A 12,867-nucleotide genomic window follows, 5' to 3' on the forward strand; every position below is an offset into this window, starting at 1 on the left:
TACAAAAATGTTATACTTTTAATAAATTCTGTTCTTTATTCAAAGAAGCCTGATTTTTTTTTTTTTATCAAGTTTCCTCAAAAATATTAAGCAGCACAACTGTTTTCAACATTGATGATAATAATAAGAAATGTTTCTTGAGCACCAAATCAGCAAATTAGAATGATTTCTGAAGAATCATGTGACACTGAAAACTGGAGTAATGATGCTGAAAATTTAGCTTTTCCATCATAAGAATAAAGTACACATTAATATATACTGAAATAAAAAGTTATTTTAAATTGTAAAGATTTCACAAAATTAATTGTACCAACCCCAATTTTTCAAAGAGTACAGTAAAACATCACAGACATCAATTAAAGCCACAGAGAACCAGGTGACTACAAGATAAACATCCCTTTCTTCTCTCTCCTTGTTTCAAATATAGATATGTATTAAATATAAGATCATCTGTTTATCCCTCACACCACACACACATAGACCAGAATGGTTTTCCTCTGCCTCTCATTAAAACTGCTGTGGCTCAGCCTGTCCAAGTGCTTTAATGAGCTGGACCCACAGTGCTATTCAGCACTTTTCATTATGCATGTGTATTTCTGTTCAGCTGGCTATTAATCATTTCACAGATGAACAAAAGATGAGTCCACACAGCTGATCAAACAGAGATCTCGCATGTTTATCTGTGTTACATCACCTCAAATTCTCAGGTCTTGACTGCTGTCTGCAGGACTAATGGTTGATACAAGAAGTGAGGAAATGAAACTGTTAGATTCTTATAATGGTTCTTACAAAACAATGCATCAGGAATTGTATAGAAATCATCACTGAAAACAAATCTAAAGACTGTTAAATTGGTATACATGTACAGATAGTTTGCTCTATATCAGTTTTTTCCCAAACTTTTCCAACGGTTTAGCCACTTCTTTCCTATGGCTTTTGTTACCTCATCACTAAAAATCTGCATAACCACATTTTTAACATGAACTAAATGAGCATGGAAATTTCCAAACTTACTTTATAAGAAAATATTAAGACACATTTTACTTGTGTTTCAAAAAATGTGGTTGCTCTGTTTGCATGTTGGACTGAAGTCCAATTCTTGTCAAAGTTGTCATTTCTCTGCCCGAATAAGTTACTAGTAATGTGGATCAGACTTTATGCTGATACACAAACGTCTGGCTGTGAGGATTTAAGTGGTGTACCAACAATCACAATTATGATGCAGTCAATGCAAAATCATTCATTTTAAATTGTAATAATATTTCACAATATTACTGTTTTTACTGTATTACCGATCAAATAATTAAAGCCATGGTGAAACTTTTGAATGGTAGTATAAGCTTGGCACAGACTGATGAGTTCAGTAAAGTTCATCAAAGTTGAAATGGGAACACACAAGACGAAATCACCTCCAATATTGATTTTCATGACTGTGAGTAGTGATACCTATCCAAAATTTGATTTAGGAAATCAGAGACACAAAGGACATCCATAAAACTGAGCGCTATTCCTAGGCTTGTATTGATCACAGCAGTGGAAGCCAGTTCTACCTTCATTGATTACAGACAAAAAAGAAAAACAATCATCAATCCAGGTATTTGCAACAACGTTTGACTTTAGAGCCACATTGAACATGAAATTTGAACACAGACACAGATTGTGATTTTCTCTGAAAAGGATTCAAAGTAAAACGGCTGTTTCTGGAGCTAGTTTCACACATGGGTCTGCATGATGAACTATGGGTAAGAGAGTTAATACTGAATTAGGTTCCACTTTGTCCATTTTGATGAATGAACCACAATCTTCCATCCCACTCTATGTGAACATTGCTCAATCATATTGACCATGGCATTAGGGGCCGAGGAAAACACTGTCCATGATTAAAAACACTAAACACAACCAGTCCTAAATATAAGTTAGGCAGTTCTCAGGTGCAGTTTCAATTGGGGGACAAATTTTTTTAAGCTCCAAAAATAACATTCTTAGAATACACATTTTAATAACATCTAGTACCATTCAAAAATTGGTAAATGTTTTGGGAAAAAGACTTCTGTTCACCAAGGCTGCATTTTTCTTTTATAAACATTACAATAAAAACAGTAATATTGTGAAAATAACTGTTTTCTATTTTAAATTATTTTAAAATGTAATTTATTCCAGTGATGGCAAAGCTGAATTTTCTGAAGCCTGTCTTGAGTGTCACATGATTCTTCAGAAATCATTCTAATATGCTCATTTGGTGATTAAGAAACATTTCTTATTATTATCAATGTCGAAAACATCAGTGCTGCTTAATATTTTTGTGGAAAATGCGATTAAAAAAATCAGGATTCTTTTGGTGAATAGAAATTTCAAAAGAACAGCATTAGAAATGAAAAGCTTTTGTAACAATATAAAAAGTCTTTTTTTACATTTCACATTTAATGTGTCCTTGCTGAATAAAAGTATATGATTCTTTAAAAAAATCTTTCTGACCCCAAACCTTTGAACAATATTGTATACACTTAGAATTAAGATTAATTTAAAACTGAAATGCACAAACTAGCAGTAATTAAAACCTGACTCAACTGAAATTCTGTGGTAACAGAAAGTTAGTTCTGTACTTACATTGATCATAGCATTGGAGGTGATGCGAAAGAGGGTGGCTCTCTCATTGACAGCCTTGATTTTCTCTCCTCCCTCCAGAGGCACACGTAAGGTCTCGAGCTCACTTAGAGACCGCTGCAGCGCCGCCCCATGCTTGGCTATCAGGTCATTGCATGTGCTCAAGTCATCCAACTTACTGGCCAGAGTCTTGAGAGTGCCCTGGATCTCACTGTGGTCTGACTGAGTCGTGGGCTCCTCGTCCGCCGAGTCATCTACACAGAGACAAACGGAATACAAGTAAATTTCATTATTGGGTAAACTAGACTTTTTAAAAACAGAAAAAAATCCCAAGAGCACAATGTCCCCACAATGTGTTTTCCAGCTGTTCTCATTACTGAGTCGAGGGCACAGCTCCTCCTAATTTCCCTCATTAATTAATGCTGATTTTACAGGTGGCTGAGGCCCCAACGGCAGCTACCCAGTCGATATTACCATAGTCACTTATGCAAACAAAGCACAAACATCCTACATCAAAACACACACGCACACACTGTGATGGTGAATAGATAGTGACTACACAATTTTTGTTTTTAAACTTTTAAGAAACCTGCAATTCTCAGATATAAATGGTTTTCCTGATAAACTGGAAACAGGGTATCTGCAGATATGAACAAGTTAAATTTAAGACTTTTTAAGACCTTTTTAATACCACCTTTCATGAAATTTAAGACCAAACCTGCGATGGAAACACTGATCAGCTAGAGATAAAAAAAAAGCAGTAAAGTCTGACCCTGCACCCAAGCCACGCCGGGCACCTTTTTTTTTTAAATAATATATATTTATCACATTAAAAGATATGTCATATATTGTAATAATGCATATTATTGTTCTGTAAAATTAAAAAGCAGCATTTAATAATCATGATAATAATTAATATAATATAATATATCAAATGTATTAATAGAATTGTTATTATTAAAGTACCTGCGAAAAGTTTGGAAACAATTATTGATTTTAAAAATCAAAAAGTCCCTTCTGCTCACCAGGGCCGCATTTATTTGATCAAAAATACAGTACAAATAGCAACATTGTGAAATATTCTTACAAATAAAAAAAAGTTTTCTATATTTTATAAAAATATGTATTTTATAAAATTTAATTTATTCCTGTGATCATTTTCAGCATCATTACTCCAGTCTTCCGTGTCACATGATCCTTCAGAAATCATTACAATTTGATTTGATGCTCAAGAAACATTTCTAATTATTATCAATGTTGAAAACAATTGTGCTGCTTCATATTTTTGTGGAAATGGTGATATTTGTTAGTTTTCTTTCAATGTTCAATGAACAGCATTTATTTGAAATTATTACATGTATTTATCAAATATATTATTTATTAAAGCATTTATTAAATAGAAATATTCTGTAACATTTTTAATGTCTTCACTCACTTTATCACTTTAAAGTATGATGAATTAAAGTATTAATTTTTCTATTTTTTAAATCCTGCCACAAATGTTTAAATTGGATTTCCACAAAAGTTAAGCAGCAAAAACTGCATTTTAACACTGATAATATAAATAGTGAATGTTTCTTGAGCAGCAAATCAACATTGAAGAATCATGTGACACTGAAACTTCTCTTTGTAAACAACAACAGTATTATAAACAATTCTAATGACGAATGTTGCATTCCCAAATCCAAATTTAAACGTCACAAACAAAGTAGCATTTACAGTGAATCGAAAATGAAAACACACCACTTTCTGTTACAGCAAACATGCAGCGCGTCAGACGCGTCATTTTTTATATAATTACATCACAGCCGTTGCAAATTATATATTTAATTCTCACCACCATTCATAAAAAAGTTACCGAACGAGTAACACGTTTCAGCGCTGATTCTACTCGCATTTGGCGCGTTGACCCATTTGAACTCTTTTAGGGACCGTTCACATGTCGCGTCTAAAAACGCATGGAAAACGCGTCGGCGCCACTTTCTCCTTTCCAAAGCGCTCGGGCGCTGCGGTAGCGTCTGCCGTTACTAAGCAACCATGAGCTGCGCTCTCCATGACGAGTTTGTTTCAGCAAAGGATATATGGATTTCCAGCACCGAAAATCACTTGCAGTCGCTTTGACACACAAGAGATTTATTTAAAAATGTGTATCCGTGTACAGCTCTGATCAGATATTCCTACATCTTTGCTGACCTTTGTCCTGCAGATGGCGCCGCGCGGCGCTGGACCATTCCGTCGTTGACGTATTAAAACATAAAACATAACATGCATAAAACATATAAAACATCTTACTGACCTGCATGATTCACATGCGTCATGATTTTAGACCTAAAAAAACGGAATTCCGTATATATTCCGTCGCATTACCGCAAAAGATCCATTAGATGCTCGGCGTGTGCGTACCGCTGTAATGCCCATTGTACCCAGTTTAAAACATTTTCTACAAACGTTGCAGTTTGCCTCGTAGACATTTACCGGCACCGGCCTTAACCACCAAGAGAATTCTTCTTTCTCGAGCCATAAATCATTACATTTGCGCTTACCTAATAAGGCTACCTGCTACCTCAATTCTCTTTGATGACGCAACGCAATAACTGCCGCGAGAAAAAAAAATCTTCTGTCCAATGATCAGTCAGTCATTGGGTCTGTCAGACTATAGAAAGTTTTGCGGTAATGCTACGAAAAATATTTAAGACCTCAAGGTAACGCTGGTCAGTTATAAAATTGCGTCTAAAAATACACAAAACCGGACGGAGACATGTCACTCGCTCGGTCCCATACGGAATTTAATACCTCCCTTGCGAAAATTCAAGACATTCCATACAATTTAAGACTTTTTTAGGCCTTAAAAACCGAAATTTGTGTTTAAGACTTTTTAAGACTTTTTAAGGATCCGCAGGGACCCTGTGGAAAACATAAGTTCTGAACTGGCAAGACTCATCTGTGGATAAGATGTAGAGTTAGAAGTGTAGAAGCACAAACGCACAACTTTAATTTAAAGTCCATAAGTAATGCTTTACCTAAAAAGAAATGACTACTTTTGACAAATAAAGTGCTGTGAAAAAGTAAAGCACATGAAAAGATTATTAGTCTGTTTTCAGCCTACAGTATGTGTGAATATAGATACTGAAATTTTATCTGCACATTGGTGAAGGTGATATAAAACTGTAACATCTGGATAAGATCCGTCGGAGTCAACCAACTTTGGAATTTTCAGAATGCTTTTAGCCTCCTGAACGGTGAATGTAAATCACGAATCGGCTCCAGCCGGTCTAAGCAAACTGGGATTTTGGCATCTTTGCGGCCCTGTCAGAAACTAACCAGAGAACCCCAGTCCCTAGCTCTGGGGACTTCAAAAGAATCCCTCATGTGGGTTAAATGCCAGACCAGCCAAATCCCAATACACACCACACATACACACACACACACACACAAACACGTATTGAAGATTGTATGTGCAAAATATGACTATGCCTAAGTGTACCTGCCGTTGTATTTCAAATTGCATATAGGTATCCCTACTGTATAAGTTTAGCTACTGTAGTTGTGCTAGTGTCATTTCTAACGATAAAATATGACTGTAAACTATAACTTCTCTTGTATGCCTTTCCCACCTGACAAGTTTGGTTTCTTTGTAAAGCTCTCTTTATGCCTCATTCAACAAGGTATGTCACATTACTGTAAAAAGCATTGTTCTATTTTTAATGGTACTGTGAAGAAAATACACTCCGATCTGATACTTCATAGATTATGCAAATCGAGCCGCAATACAAGACAAAGAAAAGTTTCACCCGTATCATTGGCGGACGGTCCCAAGGAAGCGTTCTGGTTGTTGTCCTTAAAAAACAATGACACGCGTCTCCTCGTTGCACAAGTTTTCCTGTCGTCAAGCCTTCGCCATCCTCCATCACCTAGGAGACGGACTTTCTTTCGGACTCTCTTCTTTATTTTCCGGTTATTTTACTCTTCAGTTTAAACCTCGTTTGAAAAACCCGCCGGAGAACACCCTCCTGAAGAAGGACCAATTACCAAACCAAGCGCTCTGAAACTCTAAAGCCCCCGAACCTATATGCAAGTATTAACTTCTTTAAGATTTGTGTACTGAGTTTCCTTGCTGGCTCTCAAAGGTTTAACTGTTTGTAATTTTTGTTTTGATCACCTATGTTTTCTTGACTTTACTTTCGTTTTCTATATATATGTGTAGTACTTGTGTCTATTTAGCCGTATAACCTTTGTATTATCAATTTCATATATTAAATACATTATATTCATGCTTGATTGTTCTGCTGCTCATTCAGAAAAACCAAGTCACTTCTTCGTTTTGATCCAGCAACATTGCTTTACGCTTTGATGCTATAATAGGAATTTATTCTCGTGGCCAGAGAATAACATTCATTTTATAATAGTCTGTGAGAGAATTAACGGTTTGCTGGACAAACTAGGATAGTTTCTCTACACAACATATTAAACTAGAACTAATAATATATGTAATTGATTATAATTCGTTGTAATTAATTCACAATATATGTGCATAATTCCCTCTTGGGTCGATATATGTATCATAATTAATCATAAGGCTTTATGATTTATTATATTCATATATTTCACCCATGAATTGATTAAATACTTGTAATATCGCTAAAGATTTATTACAAAACAAATAACAATTAATTGAACTTTGAAATCTTTTATTCAACAAAAATATCTACAGAAATTCAAATGTCTTATGTGGAAAAACTAAGTAGGCTTTAAAGGGATAGTTCACCCAAAAATGAAAATTTTGTCATCAGTTACTTGCCCTCATGTTGTTCCAAACCAGCACAAGTTTTTTCTTCTGTTGAACACAAAAGAAGATACTTTTTAGGATTTTAGTAACCAGAAAGTTTTTAAAGCTTTTACATGTGTTTTAAGGCAGTGGTTGGCAAGTGGCTAAATGCAACTACAGAGGTTATCAGGGACATTAATCGGCATCGCGCAGAACAAGTAAACTCATCCACACACGAGTCTGTTTTTACGGCTTTGTTGTATTTATACTCTGGGGAAACTGTTAACAAACTCTCTGACTGTCGATTTTGAACAATTTAATAATTTGAAAGAGTCGTTGGAAGCTCAGCAGTGGTGACGTTAAAGTTGTGTCCATGGTGTAGTTTGTTTAAAGCCTAACTTTAGCTTGTTAAGCTTGGCAATTGTATTTAGGCTTCAAAATTCAGAAAGGTTAAGTTCATTTGTTAAGATAAAACAAGCCATAAGAATCATAAACATTTGTTGAAAACAGACCTTATTTTCTGCAATAATCCAAAATAGAAAAAAAATCCTAGTTTTTGGTTAAGAGAAGGGTAATGCTAAATTGGCGCTGGCTTATGTCATCCCTGCAAAACTCTAGTGGAGGTTTTTTTTTTTACATGTCCCCCCAAAACATCTCAATTGAAATGAGGTCTGGACATTAACTTGGCTCTTCCAAGACCCTCCATTTACTTCTTTCAAGTCATTCCTTTGTGAACCGAAAACTTTAGCTTTTATCTAATGGCGCATCCATTTCCATAGCTGTCGGTGAAAAAAAATCTAAACCACCATATTGCCTTTTTTTTTAGGTAGAAAAATAAGAGCCAGCAATGCTAACATAAAATAACTTTGTGTGGCTTTAGTCACCTGATGTCTAGGTAATAAACATTTGCTAGTGGAAACAACGTGCTAAAAAAAAAAGATAAATAATTTGAATTCCTAAGAGTTCACACTGCATGATTTCACAGCTGCCATCATTAATGTTCATTGGCATGTATGGACATGCTCCCACACACACACACACGTGCATTACACATTTTCACACACACACAATGGCCCCCTTCCAGTGACAGAAGTGTCATAAATCTAGAGAAGCGCATCAGAGCAGAGTTGAGATCCTGATGCTGATGAGGCCATGACACAATCATGCAACACGGACGCAATAAGACAGCAACTCAGAGTCACATTTATTACCTCATACAAATAATAAGATGAATTTAGTAAATGCATCTCTGACATTTGGGGGAAAAAACGTTGTGGCATATTGCATGTGAGAGACGAGGACATGGCAACCTCATTCAGAGCAGCGGAGCAGGGCAAGGGTGAGATTGATTTGACTGTGTTTGTTCCTCCTCAGCAGAGAGCAGAGCAGCCGTCAGCAAACTGTTCAGAGGCTGAACACATTAACCTTCTCATGACTCAACAATAACATACACAGACAGAAAACATTGTGTGTGGAGGGAAAGGGGGTCACTTTAGGGCACTTTCTGTATAAAGAAGTTTAGTTACATGCTAACTAAACGAGAGTCTTCTATGACCTAATACCAGATTAAAACAGTAATTATTATGCTTTACAAAGGTCTCTCCTGCTTCTCTGTTCAGTGTTGTGCTGGTGGGTGCCAGATCAACTACTGGCCTCGAGACAGTTATTGACTGTTTTAATCTAAACAGCAACAGAACGACATTTCAAGGGTCTAAACGCTGGCATGGGGAGCCAATTCAATCAAATCGTCCATTTCTAGAGCTTCTTCTTTTCTCTCTTTCCATTAGCCACAACAGACACACATGTGCACACACACACTGGCTGATCCTGTGCATAAATCATGTTTTTGTGAGCCGTGTATCATGTGACTGCTGAGAGAGGAACCTGTGGGAATGTTTCTAACAGCATATTACCATACCAAGTACTTTTTGTGCAGTATATAGGCCTATATTGTGCACAGCATGCAAATTTGATTGTGTGTACATGGAACACGAGGATCAACTACATTTGGAAAAATGTGCATCAGGCCGTGATTGGCTAATCGGGAGCACCGGGAGAATTTCCCGATGGGCCGGTCTGTTTACTTGGCCGCGAGGGCCGGTGTTGTCATGGCACTGGGTTGAAATATGGAAACTGTCGACGCGGCCAAATGTACTAAATGTACTAAATGTACTGTAGCCTAACTTTTTCCTTAAAACCAGTCAGTGACGGATTTAGGCCTGGACGACATGGGCAATGGCCCAGGGCGGCATCTTGCCAGGGGCGGCAAGGGGCACCCGTGCAAGAAAAAAAACAAACTAACGAATGCGCGATTTGTACGTAACATCAATGATATCATGTCACTCTATGGGTAAATTAACCTGGTCGGAAGGGACTCGGAGTGTGCGCCCGGAGAAGACAACTCACTCAAAAGTATACGAGAAGAAGGGATGAGGTGACGTCTGTAGGGACAGCGGGACAAGTTCTAAATCAACACTAAATTATGGTAAGGCAAAAGGTCTATAATAAAAAATCAAATAATAAAATATAGGGCCTATCACTTATGTTATGTTGCTAGCTATGTTATTATGCATTGGCCAACAATATTTATTTTTCTGTCCAACAAGCTTACATAACCAGACAGTAAAATGTGATTTTTAAACAAACATAATACTTTAATATTTTACTGTAAAGTTGTGCAATTTTGGGGGATTTATGGCATTTTGTGTTATTTATTTGCCTCAATTTGTAATAAATTAAGTATATACATTTATATAAAATAGCAAAATTTTTTGTTAAATCGACTTTAATTAAGATCTACATTTCTCAATTTCATTCATAGTGATAGACATGAAAAATGTGCCTGGGTTTAGTGGACAATTGCTGCCATCTACTGGAAAGCAAACACTTAATTAAATTAAAATTAAAATAACATGAATTTTTAACTGCAGCCACTAGATGGCTAGAGAATTAATCAATGGTTCACATTATTAAATCATTATTATAACAATAAAAAATGACTCTATATCAAATTTTAGCATTTTTTGTACTATAATTTTTGAAGATATTTTTGAAAAATACAATTAATTACAAGGCTGTAGAGATCAGTGCACTATTGCAGACTTGTATACTGAGGTTTTAATTACATTATTTTAATATTGTCAGTCGTGAATTAAAGTGGGCCGGTCTAAGGCATGAAACTCCAGAGCTGAAAATGAGTCCCAATCCGGCCCTGATGTGCATTATACAACCAGAGCACACGGTAATGGGTACTACTGTGTCCACAACTTGGACAATGTACTTATGAAGTAATAGAATGGAAGAAATGGAAACCAACAGATCAACAGATTTGTATTGTTCATAAACACATATTACAATGATAAATGGACAATGGTTACTTTTCTTTTTAAATTGTTTTAAAAAAATTGAGTGAAAATTGCATTTTGAAAAATATGTAAAATGTTTTAAATGTGTACAAAAGCAAATTGTATATAATATACTTATATATAATTTTATGTAAAATTCATATATTGTATATAAACAGTACAAATAGAAAATAACCATATTTACGATAGAATGTACCATTAGTGTGTTTTTGTTGTTGTTGCATATTGTTTCAGTAATTATAAACAGTATACATTATAAACTGCACAGTATGTAGTATACCTGTATTTCATCTTTCCCTTCCTATGTGAGGTTTAATCCTTAGCACACACACATACAGTAGAGCCAAAAAAAAAAAAAAAACACATTTCAGAAACAGCTTTACATTAAGAGCAGTTTTCACCCTGTCACCCTCCAGCTTTAGAAGAGCTGCTGATGAAGGTCTGAGGGTAATGTGCAGCTGGCACAGGGTAAATCTGCTGTGTGCTGGAGATTACAGCTCATTTCCACAGCAGCTTCTCTGTCTGGAAACCATTCGGCAGGAGGACAAGGTGGCTTGCAATTTTTTAACACTTACAGGCCCTAACCTGCTGCTAAACACCGGTCATCATAGAGGTCTGTTGTTCCTAGATGTGTCACAGTTTTCAAGCACAACACACAAATATCTGTTTACAAAGAGTGACATTACAAAATAGGAGCTTGATACAAACCCATCTGGCACCTCCTGTCTGTATTTACAATCTAAAATCAGCTTAACATCAGATTAAAGAATTAACTACCACATCAAATTGTACTTTAGTAGCATTACTTTTGACCTTTAGTAGGAATTACTTTTGAATTCATAAATGTATAAGCTGGTTACATGCCTCCAAATTCACTGTACTGATGCCACTGCCAGCAATAGTTCACATTCACATAGGATTTAAAACGGTTTTCAAGTTTTCTATTATAGAACTCAAAAGATTAAAAAGGATTTTAAGAACCCATGTAAGACGGTGGGATAAACTCTGTCAGCTTTCACTGTAAGGTTACAAACATAACACAAACATAATGCAGTCTGAACGATTGTCACTTTGTTTTTTTGTTGCCATTTTTGTCTTTATTGCATAGGACAGGCTACACAGGAAGTGTGAGAGACTATATTTCTATATAATGCAGACTATAATATCACTTTAGAAAATGCTAGAATGCACTCCAATTTATAATAAATTCTATAGTACGCATGCCAAATAATTGCCAACCCTTTAAGAAAGCACATCAAGTGTCAGCTTGCATTTGCATTTATTTAAAATGATTTAAATGGAACCTAAGGATGCAATCTTTTCATATTTTTTGTCTATTTGAGTGATAAAAGCATGGCCAGCTCAGGTGTATGTGCTGCAGATGAAACGTGATAATGCAGATATAGATTATGTAGCACTGCAATGAGCAGAAGACAGCGTTCAACCTTCTCCAGCCACTCCTGAGTCTATCAAACATACATAATTATGTCAATGGCCTCCACAACAATCTATGCAGGAGACATGAGCTCACCAGCAAAATTTAAGTCAAAGTTTGTAAAATGACAAAAATATTGTGTTAAATAAATAAACTTTATTATAAAGCAATAAAAATGATAGCCAATATAATGTCGTAGGTGCAATTTAAAACAAATAAATATGTATAATGAAAGTATACTATAAGCCAATATGAAGTATGTGCAAATTTTTGGTGTATGCAAATATTTAATATTTAGCGTAGTCCACTTGTGATCCGATTGACCAAAACGTGGAAACGGGGCAAAAATTAATAATATTCATTTTAGTAAGTACAAAAATTTGCATAAAAAATGATTGTGTTAACTTAATGTGAATAATACTGTTGGACAGAATTGACGTACAAGAAGATTCAAAAGTGGGTTTTTGGAAAGTTTCTTGCTGTAATTAAATTACAGCAGTGAATTCTTGCCTGTGGGTAAAAGCTGTGCTGTAGCCATGTGGTCTCTGCCTGGGCAATTCTGTTCTGTTTCTCAGATGTTAAAGAAGAAAACAAGCAATGACTGGGATGGCTGGGGTCTTTAAGAATAATCTGCCTTCTTAAGTCATCTATCTGAATACGTGCCATGGATGCTGGGTGCTCAAGGCCAGTGATGGACT

General features: G+C 35.7%; 1 protein-coding gene across 3 annotated transcripts in view; it reads right to left on the reverse strand.

Moving 5' to 3' along the window:
- osbp2b (oxysterol binding protein 2b) overlaps positions 1-12,867 on the reverse strand; it is a 76,706-nt gene that overhangs the window by 15,354 nt on the left and 48,485 nt on the right. For all 3 annotated transcript variants that reach the window (XM_048187489.1, XM_048187491.1, XM_048187488.1), the window contains one exon: positions 2,608-2,858. In XM_048187489.1, the coding sequence (XP_048043446.1) occupies positions 2,608-2,858 (251 nt within the window). The remainder of the gene's footprint in view (positions 1-2,607; positions 2,859-12,867) is intronic.

The sequence above is a fragment of the Megalobrama amblycephala genome, linkage group LG4 (assembly GCF_018812025.1).
Source record: "Megalobrama amblycephala isolate DHTTF-2021 linkage group LG4, ASM1881202v1, whole genome shotgun sequence".
NCBI lineage: Eukaryota > Metazoa > Chordata > Actinopteri > Cypriniformes > Xenocyprididae > Megalobrama > Megalobrama amblycephala.